Here is a 21,323-nt window from a genome sequence, read left to right as displayed (position 1 = left end):
ACCATCATTTTGGTTACAAGCAAGAGTAATATCAGAATTTCCTGGGAATCAGTCATCACAGGAAATTATCAGCAATTCATAGACTTTCCTTTTTGTATTTGCTTCGGCCTCAAGGGTAATAACACAAGATTATAGTCTCCATTTCGGCTTCCATATCACTGAAATATTCTTCTCTGCTGAGAACAATTGATTTCCAGAGGCCAGCTTTTAACCCCAGCTTCAGGAGGCCACTCAGGCTGCAATGGTTTGATAACCGCCAACGGTTGTTTCTGTGATATGGTTCTGATGTGAGGCAGAGATTCAGTGATTCCTGACTAATTATAAGAATCCTTTTAAATAAAGTGACATATCAACTTCTCATGCTATTGGATATCATTATTTTTTTCCATTTTAATAAGTGTTAGAAGTTGAGGGAGACAGAAGGGTAAATAAAAATTTTCAAATTACTATTGTGAAGATTTTGAAGCCAGCATCCTGAAAGACCGAATTTCAGAATGGAAAACAGAATAATTCAGAAATGTTTGTGAAAGTCTTCAGAGATAGATTAAAAAACCAGTGATTTTTGCTTCATATTAGGATTCTTCATGAACATTACTAAGGGATTTTGTGATTCATGACAACTTGCTATGTAATTCATATAGGTCTTTCTCCTTTGCTTGATTAGGAAATCTTGATGCCATGTCCATGGTCAAAATGTAAGGAAACTGACACGTTTTTAACTGATGATTTTATTTTATTTGCATATTCATTTTTCTCTTACATATGATGCTCTTACTCTGAACACATGGGGACAGAAAGAACTTTCTTTATATTTGAAATAAATTTGGTGGATAAAATAGTTTTATGTAGAAGTAAATGTTCCTTTGTTACAAATTCAAAACACTACATTTCCTTACAAATTCAAAAGAAAGGAAGGCAGTTCAGTTTAAACTACTTTTGGTGTGAAATGTAGCCTCCTTGCATCTCATAAAAATAATTATAAATCAAATGAATAAATATTAATGTCAAGCTGTACTTATTTAATAAAGCCTTATTTAATAAAGTGATTATCACCCCAGAGAGCAGAGGAAGGCACTTTATTAAAATTATTTATTTTAGTTTGCAGGTATGGTGTATTTTGTATTATATAAATGCAGAGTTGAATCAAAAATTTTTTTTGCTGAGAAGAGTAAATATGTATATACATATCCATTCATACAAAAAGGTACTAGCAAGATGACCATATAATATATAATAGTTTTTATGTCACCCATCCACAAAACCACTCAGGGACCACTTTCCTAACTAAAGTCCTAAAATGTTAAGTGTGACAGGTAAGCCTGCATGAAGAAGGACCAGTAGAATCAACATTGGTATAGCCATGACATCCTTGGAAGGGAATGCGAGAAGGGAACGGATAAAATGCAAGATACCCAGTTAAAGTTGATTTCCAGGTAAACAATGAAGTATTTTTAACATAAGAATATCCTATGTAATATTTGGCACATCATTTATATTTTTAAAAAAAGGATTTTTATTTCAAGCTTGGTAACCAGAGCAGGAGATCTGGGTTCTGGTCTTAGCTGTAGAGGTTCAAGCAAGTTACTAAAATTCTGCAAATCTTTTCTCATTTTCAAGTGAGAAAGTTGGAGTAAAATAATAGTGGTGAGACTGGGACCTCACCTACATGCTTTAACCAGACCTGTTTTCCATGTTCTATTATACTGTGTTTCCAGTTAGGATTCTGTTTGCGGGTAAAGTGGGGGGAAGGTTCTGAAACTCAAAGCAAATTAAAAGTTTGAAAGTATAGATGCTCCCTGACATTTTACTGCTGTCCTGTGAGAATGTGACATGGAACAGCCCACAATGATGCTTAGGATTGGAACATTCCAGATATGCTGCCTTGCATTGAGCCTTGCAGTCCTCGCCTGTCAGGCTCCTTCTGAGTGCAAGAGTAAGGAATGTGTTGTCCTCTACTTGGGGGAAAAAGCACTTCATTTCCACTTTCCTTTACAGAATGAAGAATACATTCAGACAGGTCCAGATTTCTGATTTTGCAATTCTTCCAGCCTGGTGGGGTTTTCTTTTCATCTTAAGCCTTTTTAATTTGTGTCATGGACCTGTTTTGCCTCCGTGTCAGGAGGTATCTGATAGTTACTGAATATCGTTTCAAGCTTAGCTTTGACAGAAAGGTTTTGAAAGGATGTCAGTCAGTGCGTTTGGCTGTTGAGGAGGGATATTGGTTTTTAAATCAAGAAAGCTCATTACATCACTAGTCACTGAGAAAGGCCTTGTGATGTTTTTTTAGGCCATTTACCAGAAAAATAGGCAAATATATCACTATTATTTAGATTCAGCGACTTAGCACCAATAATTTTTTTAATTGCATTTATAATCATGAGCAAGTATTGTGTAGTTATTTGTATGCCTTTTTTTTAATAAGAATAAAAAGTTCTGCTTTGTTTTTTTTAAGTTCTATTAAAAAAAAAAGATATTTCTCAGACTTATTTTTGGCTCTGAATTTTATGTTGCTGCTGCTGCTAAGTCGCTTCAGTTGTGTCCGACTGTGCCATCCTAGAGATGGCAGCCCACCAGGCTCCCCCGTCCCTGGGATTCTCCAGGCAATAACACTGGAGTGGGTTGCCATTTCCATCTCCAATGCATGAAAGTGAAAAGTGAAAGTGAAGTCGCTCAGTCATGTCCGACTCTTAGCGACCCCATGGACTGCAGCCTACCAGGCTCCTCCGTCCATGGGATTTTCCAGGCAAGAGTACTGGAGTGGGGTGCCATTGCCTTCTGTGGAATTTTATGTTATAGAAGCTTAAATCCTAGAGCCAAGTTTGGAGTGTTCTCAAGCCACTCTTTTAAAAAGAAAAGCGGGAAAGGCCGGAAGGCAGGTGACCATCTTCTATCTCGGATACCAACCTGTTCTTCCAAACAAAGCTGGGTAGCTTCTTTCAATATCCTGTAGAATAATCACTTCTCATAAGCTATCCTCAAGTGAACCCCTATCTTGTTTAGTACTTTAACATCTATTGAAAACCTATTCTTCAGCCCAGATTCCTGAAATGGTTTATTTCTTGTTGTATTTCACCCTGAGGAGACAAAATAGTAAATAAAACATAGCTAACAGGTGACTTATTTTTTAGTTTCTCTTGGTGAATCCAGTTGCTCTTCCCATCACTCTGAATAGTGTGTTTCTTTGGATAAGATTGTTCATTGTCAACTATGTATACCTTGGGCTTTTTGTGGTTATTGTTTGAAATATGAATATACCTTATTGAGAAATATAAAGTATAATACTTTGAAGGTAGTAACTTTTCCACAGAAAATATTAATGGCATTTGTCATCATTTCATTTCTTCTTCTGTGCTATTATAAAATTCAGAATAGAGCTAAATTCTTATTCATACCCTACGTGGTAGTTTTTCCTTTTTCTTAAATATTTTATAACTTTTCTCATAAGTTCTCTCAACAGTGCATCTAATAATTTCACGGAAACTGTTTGTTACCTTGTCTTTGACAGTTGTTACTGAACTTTCAAATCTGTATGCATGCATTGGCCAAAAATTATTTTAGTTATAGGAACATGAGATAATAAGGATAAAATGAAAGCCTTTCAAGAACTTTCTTTGTGTCTTGATGGAAAAACACCTCTCTCTTCTCATGGTTTCCAGTCATGTCTAACCATTCATTTGTTCAAGAATGAAAACAAAGAAAAACACTGGATTTCCTTAAGAGACATAATTTAGATCATTACCTAAATGCCTTTTCCCTACATTGAAAGGAGCAGCTGAATTGGAATTGAGCATGGTCCAGGCTTCCTTAATACATCATATCAGCCAATTAGACTTTCCAAAATGCATTTTTAATCTGAATATGGGTACATACGCCATTGAATTTCAGTTCTTAAGTTTACTCATCTAATGTTTGAATAGAAACGTCAGCACCTGAAGCATTGCTGGGCATGTATGTGTCCATGCAATGAGGTATGAGTAAACCTTCAATTAAATCTCATACCCATTGCAGATGTAAATTGAAAGTCTTATTTGTTAAACTGAACTTTTGAAATGCTCTTTGAAGAGGCTTCTTAAATTACCCAGCAGCATAACTACAGCTTTGCTGCAACTCTCTTGATCCCTGGCAGTGTGGAAAATCACCAGGCCTGTGGAGCCAGCCAGGAAAATGGAACATTTTACATTTGCACTGACCATATGATTGCATACAAAGATCTACTGTCAGAGTTAGACATTCAGCTTCAGTAAGGTGCAGAGATGCCTTAGGGCATCTCCCATTAACAAAATAACTACTGTCTGGAAAAGAACTCAAAATTTATTCCTTCAACCTAGAACCATTTAAAACTTATCCACCAGAGTGTTAAACTGGTTTACCACTAAAGAGAAGGAGATGGTAAAAACACCCATTCCTTTCTTTTTAGCTTTTTCACTTGTACCATTTGGAAACTCCAAAGTTCTAGAAGTGTTAACAATGTAAAACATTATTTTTTTGTAATACCTTCACAAAAAACTGTTAGAGTTTAGCCAAAATATGTGTTGTTGTTCAGTCACTCAGTTGTGTCCGACTCTGCAACCTCATCAACTGTAGCACATCAGGCTTCCCTGTCCTTCACCATCTCCCAGAGATTGCTCAAACTCATGTCCACTGAGTCGGTGATGCCATCCAACCATCTCACTGTTTTTCATCCCCTTCTCCTCCTGCCTTCAATCCTTCCCAGCATCAGGGTCTTTTCCAAGGAGTCAGTTCTTCCCATCAGGTGGCTATAGAATTGGAGCTTCAGCTTCAGCATCAGTCCTTCTAATGAATATTCAGGACTAATTTCCTTTAGGATTGACTGGTTTGATCTCCTTGCTGTAAGGAACTCTCAAGAGTCTTCTCCAACACTACAGTTTGAAAGCATCAATTCTTTGGTATTCAACTTTCTTTATGGTCCATCTCTCACATCTGTACATGACTACTGGACTCGATGGACCTTTGTTGGCAAAGTAACGTCTCTGCTTTTCAATATGCTGTCTAGGTTTGACATAGCTTTTCTTCCAAGGAGCAGGCATCTTTTAATTTCCTGGCTGCAGTCACCATCTGCAGTGATGAGGAGTAACTTGTGGTCATTTTGTTATTCACTGGAAAGTACCAAGCCAACCACACTGTACCAGAAACCCATGAGGAAGGTTTCCAGGTGAGATGCATCCATCACTTAGCTCTCATCCTTAGAGAACTTCTGAAAGCAGATCACTGTAGTTTCCCTTTCTCTTTGAGGGTACGATGACAGTGGTGGCTCTGAGATCCAACTGTTGTCTTGGGACTTGGGAGCTGAAGAAAATTCTCTGTGGAGATCTCACAGATGGCTGGGAAAGCCAAAGAACATGTGCTTTGCCATTTTCACCAGTTGTATGATTCTGAATTCTATATGAACTTCCCTAAATCATGGGATAATGTCCTTATCCTTACGTATTTGGTATGATTTTACATGTGAAATTATCAGAATCACGGTTGTATCAAGGCAGTGAAAATGTATTTAGGAATTATCCATGGTAAAATTGTGTTTCTTTCCCATTCTCCTGTTTTATTTTTTTCATAGTAAAACACTCTGAAAGTACCATAATTATAACTTTAGAAATACTTGTTCCCCTATCTGAAAGTAGAGAATTACTATAAAATCTTCCCTAAGTTGAAATGTAAAGCGAAGAAGCAGTTTCCTTAGGGACACATCTTGTTAATGGATGCACAAAATAAATCCAGATAAAGCACAGAAGCCCAGACACAAGTCAAAGCTTGGGCAGCTGAGCGCTGAGATGCTGAGTGTAGTTCCTGGGGAAGGAGCTTAGTGGTGCTACTGTCCCTGCTTGAGATGCCCACTGCCTCTCTCTATAAAAGCATTTCAAAAGAAATGCTAAACACTATTTTCAATTTTCAGATTTTATCATAAAAGCAAAAATCCTGTTGGGATTTCTTTCAGTTAGTGAAAACAGGTACTAATACAGGTCTTTCTTAAAACCAAGTGGTGCAAAGCAAACTTTCAAAAACAGGGAGTACCTGTATAGGCCTCCCTAGCTAGAATGTTGTATTTTTGAAGGCTTTCTCTGCTGTATGTCCAGCTCCCAAAACAGTGCATGACGGTCATTTAATAAACTATTGTTAAATGAATCAATTTTCAAGAAAATACAGTGTGTGTGTGCAAACTAAAAATTATACATTTTTAAAAGTGTGATGTGTTGGAAAGGAGCAAAAATTCCCAAGGACAGAAATGTCTACGTTGATGTGAAACACTTAATATCTGAAAAGTTTGCATTTTTTTGTTATCAGAGTGCTCTAGAAAGAGGACATTATTTTATGGCAGAAATAGACATCTCTAACATTCTATATATGTTTCTTTTTTTGTTCTTTTAGAAATGAAACCAAGGTGGAATTTCTCAAAAAAAAAAAACAAAAAAAAAAACACTACTCTTAAAATGCAGTTTAGTTTACTTTCAAAATAGATCCCAGGGTGTTTTTTCCTTACTCTAGCCATCCTTTTTGTCATGGAATGTTGTTGTTCAATCACTCAGTCGTGACTGACTCTTTGTGACCCCATGAACTGTCTGGGGGTCACTGTCTCCCTGAGTTTGCTCAAACTCATGTCCATTGAGTCAGTGATGCCATCCAACCATCTTATCTTCTGCGCCTCCTTCTCCTCTTGCCCTCAGTCTTTCCCAGCATCAGAGTCTTTTCTAATGAGTCAACTCTTTGCATCAGGTGGCCAAAGTATTGGAGCTTCAGCATCAGTCCTAATGAATATTCAGGACTGATTTCCTTTAGGATTGACTGGTTTGATCTCCTTGTGGTCCAAGGCACCCTCAAGAGTCTTCTCCAGCACCATAGTTCAAAAGCAAACTGTGTTATGGAATAGATAATTCTTATTTGATGAATTCCAGAGCTTTTCAAAGAGGGCCTAACAATATGGAATTCAAGTGAAAGATGTCAGACTGTCTAAATTCATTTTAAGGGGAAAAGGAAAGGAAAGAAAAAAAAATGTATTCTGGTCTATACTCTGTTTGGTTGCTTCCAGTCTCTGGACTGGCTCCACATTTTCTACAAGGAATGTTGACCACCACTAGGAAGGCTGTGGAAAGGGCCCTTAATTTCTGCAGCTATCAAAATACTGCTAATTGTCAACCAGTCTCAAAAACTGCAAAGGTCTACAACGTTTTGATAAAAATAGTAGTAGTAGTACTAGTAGTCATAGTAATAGCTTTAGTGGGTCTGAGACTTAGATCAGTGTGACCTATTATTTTCGTAAGTGTGTTATGTTAGCCTTTATACCAATTCTGGCTGACTTTCTGGTGGAGTAATGGTATGCCTGTGGTACAAGAGCACAGCTGATTTTGTTTGCCAGTCACAGTGTGTGGTTTTAGCAAAGAGCTAAATATGGCACTGGGTTGAATCAACAGTCTGGGGAGAGTGCGGTGTGCTATTTGTGTTCCTCCCAGTGACACTGATGGCATTCAGGTGGACCCGTCAGGATGCTCTGGGCAGGAGAAGCAGTGACAGGACGGCAAGTCTCAACTGTTACACATCCCCCAGGCAAAAATGCAGGTCTCACAGCATGCCGTGCCATGGGGCTTATTTTTACTGAGACTTCTGATTTGAAATCCAAAGCAGTACTGAGTTGTGGGGTTGAAACAAGGCTGCCAATGATGTGTTTGTATTTCCTGATCTTTGAGAAAAGGAATTTGTCTTGCAGTAGTTGTGTCTGCTTTGTTTCTATTTAAGTTTTTAAGGATTTGAAACAAGTAAAACAGTAATAATAAAGGCATATGGTCAGAGTATTTAAATATAAAAGGCAAAACCTTTTTTGTAGTAACTTCATAGAAATAAATTGCTCTTCAGTGACATAAGCTATTTCTTTTAGAAGTGTCAGTTCCTGAATATTTGAAGCTCTAATGAGACCCTATTGTCTCATTCTTTTCCATAAATCCAATAATGGAAAGGGAAAGGATGAAAAATAGTCATTCTTTTTGTGCTCCTGTAATTTGACAATATTGCGATGAAAAAACTGATCTTTGCCAAACTTCTGGAAAGCTGTAACTCACAAGGATTTAGTAGCTGAGGTCTGCTTTGTAGTAAATCAAGGACAGGTGCAAAGGATGGCCATCACCTGCTCTGTGTAATCTCTAAGTATTTCTGGAACTTTATTTTTTTTTTTCTGTATGCAAGCCCAACAGTTACAATGGGGAAAGAGAACAGGGCAGCCCCAATTTTCATTTATGGATTTCCTGAAGTAGCCCAAGAAGAAATGGGCTCATCCTTAGAAAGGCATATATTGGTCAGAAAGAAAAAGACTGAGACTCACTTCTCCAGGAAACTTACTTGAACACCAAGCAGGCCTTCTGTGTAGCTTGTCTGGGCTGCAGGGAATTCTAGAAACACTCCTCCTTTCTTCGCAAATCTTACCTCCTAGAGCAGTGCTACACACGATATCCATAACCCTGCTTGGTGGTCCGTTAGCGGGGAAGAGTAGCGGGAGAGACTCCTGCCTGAGTTTGAATCCTGACTTCAGACCTACAAACTCAAGGGCGACCAGTTATTAAGCTTCTCAAAGCTTCAGATTCCTCATTTGTAAAAGGAGGGTAACAGTGATATCTGTCTCACATGATGGTGGTGACTGCACGAGATAATCCCTCAGTAGAGTTCCTGGCACATGCTAAGAGTTCTGTAAATCTAACCTGCTCTTATTAAGATGTTTATTATTATTATTACAGCTTAAAGTATTAGTCATGCAGTCGTGTCCGACTCTTTGTGACCTCATGGACTGAAGCCCGCCAGGCTCCTCTATCCATGGGATTCTACAGGCAAGAATATTGAAGTGGGCTGCCATTCCCTTCTCCAGGATAACAGCTTAGAGAAAAAAATTAAAAGGCAAATAGAGCAGGAGTATAAACACATTTATGTCACTGTTAAAGGGAGGATCCTGGATGCTTAAAGTGTGAGAAAATCAGAAAAGGGGGAAAAAGTTCAAAGTCAGGGTGGAGCAAGAGGGGACAGACCTTCATGGGCCTTCTCTTGCCTCGTTGATTTGCTTAATCATCACCCTTTTTCATTTTTACAATGTCCTTTCTTGGGTTTGACTCATCCTACCCCATCTAATTTGGGACAACATCTGGAACATATTAGACCTCCAGAATGTTTGTTGAATGACTGATCTTTAACTTTTTAAAGTCAAAAACCTGATTTCTGCTCCTGTTTAGTAGGAAAGCTAGTACTACCTGCTAGACTGTATAAATGGTTACCAAATGCTTCATAGAACATAGGTTAAAGCAGTTAGCTACGTTTAAGATGAAATGTCCTCATCTTCAAGAATAGTATGGATACCCAGCCACATATGAGAAACCCTGGTATAATTCTTGAGCAGTCTTTTTTGCTATTTAATTAAGTAGTGCTTGGTTTGCTTCCCTACCCAGCCCCATGTGATGGCCGGTGAAGTCATTGTAAGACTCATTGTAAGTTCATACAATTTGAACTTCATCCCCTTGAAAATTATTGAGATAGGTGAAAGGTTTGTAATTTTATTTTATTTGCCTAAAATTCCACCCAGGAAAATTATCTCGAATGTAAATGTCATCTTAGTACTAAGTTATTTGTTCATGTCTTCCCTACCCTGGCTTCTTTGCCCTCCCCTAGACTTCATCCTGCCTTTAGTGAAGTGCTGTGGTGTGTTTTTTTCCCCTTGGCTAGGTTTTATTTGCAACTGCATGTGTTTTTATATGATTGCTTACACTGTGTGGATATAAATTACTTTTTGGAATAATCAGTGAAAGTAATGATCTTTTAAAAAAGAACTCATACAAATACAGATTTGTAGTTCCATAAACTTTGTGAATACCCCCAAAGATGCCTGTTTATTCTTATTTTGATATTGAAAATATAATAGATGGTATGATAAGACTAGCTTCATGAATTCCTTTTATAAGTACTGTAATAAAATGGTTAATTTGTCCATACATACCCTCCAGTTATCTCCTCAATTCCTGGCAACAGCCACAACCCAATTTTTCATTTTTATTGCCTACCAGTTAATTGCACTAATAGGTTTTACTTTTCATTTCTGCATGACTTTCATTATAAAAAGTGGCAAGTGTTAACTCTTGCTGCTTTTTAGTTAGTACATATTTCAGACTTTTTAATCAGAGATGAGCAAAGCAAATGGATTTTTTTTTAAATTTCATGTGAATATGCTTGCTAGCCTCAAAATTCCAGATGACTACTTCTGACTTTTACTCTTTTAGAAAAGAAGAGGCTTATTTGGGACCAATAAATTCTGCCAGGTAAGGAATATTGGGAGCTAGAGCTATGTGGTAGTTGTTGTTGTTTTTTTTCTCTAGAAAAGCTCTTTTTAGTACTGTTTACCAGTGAATCAGTCTTCTCAATTCACAGACAGTTTTCTTGTGCAAAGTGAACTAACATGAGCTAATTTAATGAGTATTTAACAAGGCATTTGTTCATTTAAAAGTGATGTAAACATTTTAATAAAGGTGTTTGAAAACATTTGTGCATTTTTAATAATCAAATGTGTATGAAATCCAATTGAATCTTTAAAAATAAGAGTTTGTTTTATAATTTCAGTACCTTAAATAATTTTCTTGAGTACTCTACATATGAAATGATTATGATATAGATATATGGTATTGACTATACTAAATTGAATCATTTTCATTTATCATATTTTATGATTTATGAGAATGTTTTTATTCAGCCTGATTGTTTTATTCATCTTGAAAATTGATTGGATAAAAGACTTGCCATTGATTTAGTTATACATATCTCTTTATGAAATATGAAATATCTCTGGTGGCTAAGACAGTTAAGAATCCACCTGCAATGCGGGAGATCTGGGTTGTATCCCTGGGTTGGGAAGATCCCCTGGAGGAGGGCATGGCAACCCACTCCAGTATTCTTGCCTGGAGAATCCCCGAGGACAGAGGAGCCTGTTGGGCTACGGTCCATGGGGTCACAAAGAGTCGAACATGACTGAGACTAAGGACAAATCACTATGATTAGAGAGAAATGAATTTGCATTAGGGGAAGAAAACATTTAAGTTGATATAAATTAACATTATAGTTATTATTTTTACCTAAATTTTAAAGTATTTTAGGAATACTACAAGAAAAAATTCAGGATTTTACTACTCTATACTTTAAAGAAAGAGAAAGTTGTAAAAGCGTTTTCTATGTTGTTGCTAAGTCTGGATCCTGCTGAAATGACCCAGATATTTGTAGTTACTGCGTGCTAAGTCACTTCAGCTGTGTCTGACTCTTTGCAACCCCATGGACTGTAGCCCGCCACACTCCTCTCTGGGATTTTACAGGCAAGAATGCTGGAGTGGGTTGCCATTTCCTTCTCCAGGGGATCTTCTCTACTCAGGGATCAAACCTGAATCTCTTACATCTCCTGCATTGGCAGACAGATTCTTTACTACTAGCACAACCGATAGCCCTTCAAATGGCAAATACTGAAAATATCAGATAAGCAGTGTCTGTTTCAAAATATCGGATGAATTGGCAAGCTTCTTTCTTATACGGTTTAAAGTCTTCTTTCAACTAAATTGTGTCCTCCCAAGTGACATATGAATAAGAAATATAATTATAGAATTCTGTGATAAACAGGGGGAAAGAAACAAGATTGAGACAGAAAAAAAAAAAGTGGACCTTTTCTTGAAATACCTATAACAAAATAGAGAATCAAGTGGAAAATAGAGAAAATTTGTTCCAAGTGAGAAATATGAAAGTTAAAATTTTCATGTGATTAGCAGTTAAGCCATTCAAAGGATGACAAGAAAGCCAGAGTTAATGACAGATGCAAAGGAATCGAGCAAATTCCATGTATAAAGTAGAGAAGTCGATTCTAGCTAAGAATTTCTTGAAGGAACCTCTTTAGTTTGCTTCTCATGAAACAGATGGGTGGAAGCTCACCTGCCTTTATATGGGGATGCTTAGCCACAACTCACCTTTCAGGAAGAGAGCACTCAGCCTTGGGAACATAAACGGTATTTTCAGGTTTAGGGTATAAATATGAAATTTGAGTAGAATGCACTTGTATTAGGAGTTACTTGAAAAATTATGTAGGCAGCTAACAGTTTCAAAAATTGAAAGGGAATGTTTATATCCAAGGTTGTATTGGAAATCTCAACAGATATCTTGTTTTACTAAAAATTTGAAACTAGGTTTTTGTAGATGTATCTTTTGTCTATGTTTCTATATTGAAGTATGGGAACCACTAGGATGTGCAGATTTATTTTAGATGATGGAAGTTTTAATTTTTAACTTTCAATATATTTTTTGAAGTGAAACTATGATTTCATAAGTATCATTGCTGCATTCTTAAAAAGTCTATTTTAATATGATTTAAAGAAAAATGTTAGAATAATAATATATATAATAGTATAGGCATATTACAAAATGATGAAAGGAAAATGTGTTTAGGAAATATTCATATTGTTTTATTCTAGATAGTTTACATGTCACTAGATGTATTTTTTAGAACCTTAGAACAGAAAATATCTCAATAAAATTATCTTATTGTTTTAGCTTTGCAAAATAGTGCAAAGTTTTCCATCCTGCCAATAAAGATCGGCTGTTTTATTTTTAAGCCTGTCTAAAACTGTTTTGCCCAGAAAAGGCAATGGCACCCCACTCCAGTACTCTTGCCTGGAAAATCCCATGGACGGAGGAGCCTGATAGGCTGCAGTCCATGTGGTTGCGAGAAGTCCAACACGACTGAGCGACTTCCCTTTCACTTTCCACTTTCATGCATTGGAGAAGGAAATGGCAACCCAGTCCAGTGTTCTTGCCTGGAGAATCCCAGGGACAGAGGAGCCTGGTAGGAGGCCCTCTATGGAGTCTCACAGAGTCAGACACAACTGCAGCGACTTAGCAGCGGCAGCAGTAATAATCAGAAAGTTACAGGTTCATGTTTTGCAAATTGATGAGACTTAAGTATTTATACTGTGAGTATACTAAGGAAGTGGACTAGGGTTTAGTTTTCTGATATTTTGAGATTTTTGCCTATAGAAGGTTTTTTTTTTAATTCTTGTTAAATGAATTTTAATACAATCAATTTTGCTACAACCTTGAGCGAAACAAATCTCCAGATTTTCCAGTAATGATATTTTACATTAAATAGTTAAATGTAATACTCTTAACAGTTTTTTTTTCCTCTTTCACTTTTTAAGTTATCATAAATAAAATTGACTTTTGGAGAATGCCCACAGTCCTGTAAATTTCCATACATGTATAAGTTTGTGTAACCATCACTTCAGTCAAGGTATAAAATAATTCTATTACTCTCTTCTTTGAATTTGTAAGTGTTTCAAACCATATAACTTATCTTTATAGTAGGAATATATTATCCTAAACTTGTAGCAAAAAAAAAAAAAAAAACCTACTTTGCTGTACTGTTCAATAAATCTGTGTTCCACTCTCCTTTCTAATGAATTTAAGTTCTTCTAATTGCTAATTGTACACTTGGTTGATTTATGGTCCTCATCAGGGATAGCATTCATTTTTCCTTTCTACCAAATATCATCAACTAATCCAGGCCTAAGCTCTAACCTCTGGAGATTTCCTAGACGATGGTATCAGTAGATCTGTCTTTGTTCACATTACATCTGTTGATAAGTTATGCTTTGTTCATCATCCGCATTGTTTTTTGAACTGCCAGTTGTCTGACGTTAATGCTGGATTATTATCTGGAGTACACAGGAGAATCACTGCTGCATTTCTTTTTATAGGCTCTGCAGATAGTGTTCTTTCTTTTTCCAAGTATTTTCATGGCTTTGTGCCATGCTTTTTCTACACTATCATTGCATATTTCTCTATCTGTGTATGGTACATGCAAGCCAAAGAGAGCAAAGTCACAAGCTGTAAGTCAAAACTTTCCTTGAATATTTAAACAAGTGTTGCATCTTAACCATTCTGTTATGGACATTTGAGTAGCATGCATTTCCAGTAAAATGAATATCTAGAGTCCATAAACAATAATAAATTATTTTAAAATTCCATTTGTCTAATTGTCTGTAATATGTCTATCATTTATGACTTTACCACAGATAGAAAATTAAGAAATTTAAATATATCTGTAACAGTCATCACTGAGGTCATTTCAGACCATCTTAAGTATTATTACCTCACATAGAGAAAACATTAACAAGTTAATTTTAACCCTGATATTTGGATCTTAAGTTTTCTCGTTCTATTAATCTTTTAAGATTTTTCAAGGTTTCTTATATAAATATAAGATATCTTGAAATGTGATTCTCCTGTGATTGTTTTATGTGTGTTTTTATTTGAAAAAAAAAATTTTTTTTGCTTTTAATTCTTGGAAATAAGCATATTACTAATGAATGAGATTCTTTATGATCCTTGTTTGGGAACTAAAAGATAAAAACCTCAAGGAATAATACAGCTACTTTTACTTGTACACACTATTGTCTGTCCTTTGAAGCTATAAATTGACTGTTTTGTCATTTGCTCCTCAGATGGATCCTGTGCAAAAAGCAGTCATTAACCACACATTTGGAGTGTCCATTCCCCCAAAGAAGAAACAAGTTATTTCTTGTAATGTCTGTCAGCTTCGCTTTAACTCGGATGTGAGTATCACCTTTTCATTGCTCTCTGTAGTCTGTCAGCTTGGAGTCTGATTGTTCTGAACATGTACATCTCTTCATATTATGTATTCTCTAGAAGCACATTTATTGTGGGCTGTCGGTGGCCCATTTATTTCAGTGTGCTCGATTTTAAAGGGATTCAGATTCAACATTAGAAACTTGAACCACAGAGTGGCTAATATCAAAAATCAAGGATTTCTCTATGCAATCAGTCTCATCTGTATCATTTTATACTTAATTCTACCAGTTATATTTACTTTTCAGAAATACTTGAGTAGCAGAAAATATTTTTTAAAAGTTTAAAATGCAATGAAAATATGAAAAACTGCAATGAATGTTGAAGAAAACCATTGTTATTATTCTTGATAGCAAGTATCACATTTAAGTGTGTGTGCCAAATCATATTAAACACCGGAAAGAATAATTTATTGCACAGTTTATATTTTCTGGGAAGATAGAAATACAGGGAGAGCTTTGTAAATTATCTTATCTGGCAAGCATAACCATCCTGTTTAAAAAAAAGATGATAAAAAGATACACATTAATATTTTTTGAAAGTCAATTTTAGAATGTAGAAATAAAATAACAATATCACAATAAATAATATTAGAATGTTTATAATATTCAATTATCAAGTAAGCCAATGACCAATGCAAATCTGAATCTGGCAACTATATATTATATGTGGTTTTTCCCAAGATATTTTACCATCAAAGTTATTTTGCAAAGAGTATGTTATCAGATTCATGAGTTTCAAAAATACTAAAGTAGTAAATACCTTTCTTTGCATGTACCAGTAAATGATATTTTCATAATTCTATTTAGGAAACATAATGAAAATTATAGTCATTGGAAAAGAGGAGATATGCCTATCATGACTTATAAAAGTATATTTAATGAAATTTCAACCAAAAATCCAATGAATTTTTTTGGCACCTGATAAAATCTTTCTCAAATTCCATATTCAAGAATTAAAATGTTCCCAAATAAATTGAGAGATATATAGTACCAATTCACTAGAAAATCTCGGTATTGTTAAGATGTCATGTCTTCCCCTATTGATCCATACACCTAACACAACTTCGATAAAAATCCTAGAAGGCTTTTTTCGTAGAAAATACGAAGACATTTCTTAAATGTAACAGAAAAGGCCTATGATAGTCAAAATGTTTTTTAGGAAAGAGCAAAGTTTGAGTACTTATACTTTTTGATTTTAATACTTACCATAAAATCTATAGTAATCAAGATCATATTATTGGTGAAAGAGTAGTAGACACATTGATCAATAGAACAAAATAGACCCACACCTGTACAGTTGATCTTCAACAAAGTTGCAAAGATAGTTCAATGGAGAAAGGTCAGTCTTTGCAACAAATAGTGCAATTGGATATCTACATGTAAATTTTTAAAAAAGAACCTTGTGTGCTATTTCCCACAAAATACAAAAATTAATTCAAATAGATCATATGCATAACTATAAACTTAAAACTATAAAACTTCTAGAAAAAAAATGAGAAAACTTATGTGACCTTGAGTTAGACAAAGATTTCTTTGTCTAAAAAAATATGAAATAAAAAATGTGAATTATAAAAATGCTCATTATTGGACTTCATCAAAATTAAAAATGTCTCCTCTTCAAATGACACTATTAAACTGTTAAGAAATTGAAAAGAAAAACTACAGACTGAGAGACAATATTTGTAAGACACATGTCTTGTATGCAGATATTTAAATAACTTACAATTCAATAATAAATAATAAATGGGCAAAAGATTTAAATAAGCACTTTACCATGACAGATAAATATGCAAAACAATTCTCAACATCATTAGCTGTTAGGGAAGCAGACCACAATCAGATACCACTATACTTATTAAAATGATAAAAATTAAACCAATTGATATTACCAAATGCAAAAATGAGGACCAACTGGAACTCTCATTAACTGTTGTTGGAAATAAAAGATAGTGCAGATCCTTTAGAAAACAGTTTGATGGCTATTTATAAGAATTTTTATAAAGTGATAGATACATTTCTCATACAGCCCATCAATCCCACTTCGAGGAATTTATCCAAGAGAAATGAAAACAGGTGGCTCAGATGGTAAGTCTGCCTGCAATGTGGGAGACCCGGGTTCGATCCCTGGGTCGGAAAGATCCTCTGGAGAAGGAAATGGCAACTCCAGGCTCCAGTATTCTTGCCTGGAAAATCTCAGGGATGGAGCCTGGTAGGCTACAGTCCATGGGGTCGCAAAGAGTTGGACACGACTGAGCGACTTCACTTCATAGGAGCTTTATTCATAATTGCCCCAAACTGAAATTGATCCTAATGTCTATCAACTGATGATGAAATAAACTAAAATATAGCCCTACAATGGACTCAGCAGTGAAAGAAGTTATATACCAATGCCTCCCACAGTGTGGATGAATTTCAAAGGCAGTATGCTAAATAAAATAAGTTACACACAAAAACGATACACTGTATGGTTACACTTATATAACTTTTGCAAAAGACAAAACTGTGGGGACAGAAATCCGACCCATAATTAATAGGGACTGAAGTTGGGGTTGAGAAATTCATCACCAAGGGGCATGAGAGAATTTTTTTGGGTGATGGAAATACTCTAAATCTTCGTTGCTGTGGTCATTACAAAACTGTTTTGTTTTGTTTTGTTTTTTTCTTCAAAACTCATAGAACTCAATACCTAAAAAGAATTTTACTGTATGTAAAGTATACCTCAGCAAACCTGACTAGGAGAACAAAATCAATGTGATAGGAGTCATGAAATATTTTGTAAATTGAAGACTAACTATAGAAACATACCTACTAGATATATTAAACTACAATATTGCTACTAGATTTAAGGTATAATAATTAAAAGAATTTTTTAAAGAAAAGATGGAATAAGAAATACTGAAAATAGATCCAAGTATATTTAACATTTTTGCCCAGTTATTATCCAAATTTATGTAGCCATGTAGGGAAATTAACATCTTTGTAACTTTACAAATATAAAATGAAAATGTTCACTACTTAACTGGCCACTGACAAAATGAATGCCCAGGTGAAGACATGCTCCATATTTAATTCTAGCATTCCCACTGCAGTGATGCCAGATGTTGAAGCATCTCATAATACAAAGCAAAGAGATTGTAAAGTAAAATTGCAAAAATCTTGCAAAAGATTCAGATTTTCATGAACTCATGATTGTCATGTTGGAGAACTGTTTGATACAAAGTCACTGACAAATGAGGATCTGCCTGTTAGAAGTATTAATTTAACAAGAGAAAAATTAAAAGGTTGATGATAGGCTGCTCAAAGTAAAATGTTTTAACTATCAAGCGAATAGTAAAAACTTTTGCAATTATGAATCCCTTGAATTAAAAAAAAGAAAACATTTATTTATGTGGTCCAAAAAGAAAAGAAATTTTAAAAGAATCATTGAAGAATATTGTTTCATCCTATTCCCATCCTCCCACTCTCCATGCCTTTCTCTCTCTGTCTATCATAACTACATTAATATTTCTTGCCTATCTTTCCTGGGTTTGTTTATGCAGATATAACCAAATATGAATATATACTCAATCTCCTTCCTTTTATACATACAAGATAGTATACTATTTATGCTTTACTTTTACCTTGCATTTTTTTTAACATAACAATATATCCTAGAGAATTTTCCCTATCAGAACCTAGCAAGCCCCCTCACTGTTTTTTCGTAGGTGTGATAGGCAAAGATGTCCACATCCTAGTCTCTGGACTCTCTTACTATATTACTTTGTAAGGCAAAGGGGAATTGAGGTAGTAAATGGAATTAAGAGCACTAATCAGCTGACCTGAAAATAACTGTCCTGGATTATCCCACAGGCCCAAAGGCCCTTAAAGGTAGAAGAGGGAGGCAAAATAAAAGGTTAGAGTGACACGATATAAGAACAAATTGAGTGGCCATTGTTTGTTTGAAGGTGAAAAAAGGGACCACATGCCAAGGAATGTGGAAAGTTTCTAGAAGTGAAAAGTCAAGGAAATTGACTCAGAGCCTCCAAAAGAGAATGCAGTCCTGCTGACACCTTGGTTTCAGCCCAATGAAACCCATGTTGGACTTCCAACCTCAAGAACTGTAAGATAATAAATGTGTGTTGTTTAAGTCACTGAGTTTGTGGTAATTCTCTATAAGAGCGACAGAATACTGACACAGTAGTCTATGTGTAGATGTTCCATGGTTTCTTTAACTAGTCCCTTCCTGGTGGACACTTAGGTTTTTTCTTATCTTTGGAGTTAACATAGATTTTCATAACCAATAAATGGCAGATCTTCAAAAGAGACGTGGGTTCGATCCCTGGGTCAGGAAGATACCCTGAAGAAGAAAATGGCAACACAGTCCAGTTTTCTTGCCTGGAGAATCTCATGGACAGAGGAGCCTGGCAGACTACTGTCCATGGGGACACAAAGAGTTGGACACAACTGAAGCGATTTAGCGTAGCATGCTAGTATACAAATTTGGGTATCTTGCCTATAAGTCCACAACTCTCCCATTATCTTATGTTGCCTTAAAAATTAACTCATTTTCTTAGCACTTACTGTGCTCCTATTTTATTTTACGCCAAACACTATACATACTAGGGGCTTCCCTCGTAGCTCAGCTGGTAAAGAATCCGGCTGTGATTCAGGAGATCCCAGTTTGACTCCTGGGTTGGGAAGATCCCCTGGATAAGGGATAGGCTACCCCATACAGTATTCTTGGGCTTCCCTGGTGACTCAGATGGTAAAGAATTGCCTGCAATGCGGGAGACCTGGGTTCGATCCCTGGGTTGGGAAGAATCCCTGGAGGAGGATACGGCTATCCACTCCAGTATTCTTACCTGGAGAATCCCCATGGACAGAGGAGCCTGGTGGGCCAGTCAGTGGGGTCGCAAAGAGTCAGACGTGACTAAGCACAGCACAGCATACATACTAGACTCCAGAATCCAACAGCAACTTTTACTAGTAAACAGGGTGCATGAAAGCTTTCAAGGATTAACCTTATTGGATCCTCTCAGAACATGTTCTGAGTTTTCAGCTCTATATGTTCATTATTCTATACATAGAAAGGCTGCACAGTGTAAAACATGGAATTAAGAGTCTTTGAATGTGATTTAACCCCTAACTTTGAACTTTGATAAACCATTTCACCACTGTGTGCCTCAGTTTCCTCCTCTGTAACATAACCTAAAATGGACTACATGGTCTTTGAGAGGATCATTCCAGCACAATGATTGAAAATCATTTCATGGTATTTCTTTAGAAGGATGGGATTTAAACACTTCCATCTTACAGGTGGAATGGCTAAGACCTAGAAAGAATGACTATGCACTTTATTTGTTATTTGTGTCATGGGTTGAGTGAGGGGAGGTATGTCAGTCTTCTTTCTACAGCCTAGAATTGCTCTGGGAGCAGATTCGTCTTTGACATGACCTTCACTCAATGTCAGTAATTTTCTTTGTATTTACTAACAGAGACATGGACAGATGTACTCATGAGCACGTGACCACTGGCTTTCTTGTCATCACTAAAGCTCTGTTGATAATGGAGAATGAAAGTAAATTTCTGAGTCATGCTTAGACTCTGGGCAGGAAAGCCACAAAGTCTGGATGGCAAATTCACAAGTGTGACATATACATGTTCTCAGTGTTTAGTAATGGTGCTATAATCTGCATAACTGAGCTCTGAAACTGAGCGTTCTTTATTTGGGGGAGAGTTTATTATTTTATAATTACCCTATTTACATTTTAATGTAAGAATTAAGAAGATGCTCGTCCTTATTTTCTTTAATAACATTTCTAAATCAGCCTAAGACTGAATTGGCTTTCCTCTTCAGTGTAGAAAATATGTTTATTGAAAAATCTGGAAGGCAGATTTGCACAGTTAAACAGACTGCATTCTGCCATTCTCCGTTACCCATATAAACTGTAGCAGGGCAGACTTCATGCATAAAAATTCAATGTGACCTAGTTTAAGTGTCCAGTAACCCCCTTTGTTCAGCTTTTATCATCTCGGTAGAACTCCACTGTTGGAAAACAAAGTGCTACAGCTTTATTGACACGATACAGCATTATGCAGATGAACAAGCATTAATCACAAACATTTCCCAAGTGAACCTTTGCAAATTGACGCCATTAACTTTGCCAAGGGGCAGGTGTTGCAGTCCAGGAATAATATGTCTTTCCAACTGAGTCCTAGACGTTGGCTCAAATGTGTACGTCACCCACATCCCTGTTTCTTCTTGACCACCTTTTCCCTGTGTAACATGGTTTAGGCTGAGCACTGAATGAAATCGTCCTGGGCTTGAATGCTCCCTTCTTCTCCGGTGAACAAGTACACTGCAACTCTAGTGTGGCTATAAATTGATAAGCTTAAATCTGAATCATTCCCATTAGCTGGGAAATATGTTTCTAGAGTTAAGTCTTGCCAGGGAAATAGGTCTTCCATATGTTCCATAGTCAGTTTTTAAAAAGACTCTCAAAATTATTGGATTTTCGGTTTTCATACGAAAAGCAAGAAACTAGAACTTTCAACAAAAGCTTTTAAAATATTTTTGAGGCCGACATTTCTATTTTGGCTAGGTTGAAAGCTGGCAGATCCCAAATAATTTCTAATTTTCATATTAATTTTAACTTCTTAGAGAATAGTAGCAGAAGGATAAAGAAAACT

The 21,323-nt window shown here is 36.0% G+C and overlaps 1 protein-coding gene across 11 annotated transcripts in view; it reads left to right on the top strand.

Moving 5' to 3' along the window:
- ZNF385B (zinc finger protein 385B) overlaps window positions 1–21,323 on the top strand; it is a 491,813-nt gene that overhangs the window by 396,535 nt on the left and 73,955 nt on the right. For 7 of the 11 annotated variants that reach the window (XM_086361044.1, XM_086361046.1, XM_086361048.1 and 4 more), the window contains 2 exons: window positions 10,260–10,298; window positions 14,508–14,618. In XM_086361044.1, the coding sequence (XP_086217170.1) occupies window positions 10,260–10,298; window positions 14,508–14,618 (150 nt within the window). The remainder of the gene's footprint in view (window positions 1–10,259; window positions 10,299–14,507; window positions 14,619–21,323) is intronic. The other 4 variants (XM_086361045.1, XM_086361047.1, XM_086361050.1 and 1 more) reach the window with 1 other exon arrangement.

Source organism: Bos grunniens, chromosome 2 (assembly GCF_055505025.1).
Source record: "Bos grunniens cultivar Pamir isolate PY7600 chromosome 2, Bosgru_T2T1.0, whole genome shotgun sequence".
In the NCBI taxonomy this organism is placed as follows: Eukaryota; Metazoa; Chordata; class Mammalia; order Artiodactyla; family Bovidae; genus Bos; species Bos grunniens.
The sequence above is the reverse complement of the archived record's forward strand: the minus strand, read 5'-3'. Positions and strand labels throughout refer to the sequence as shown.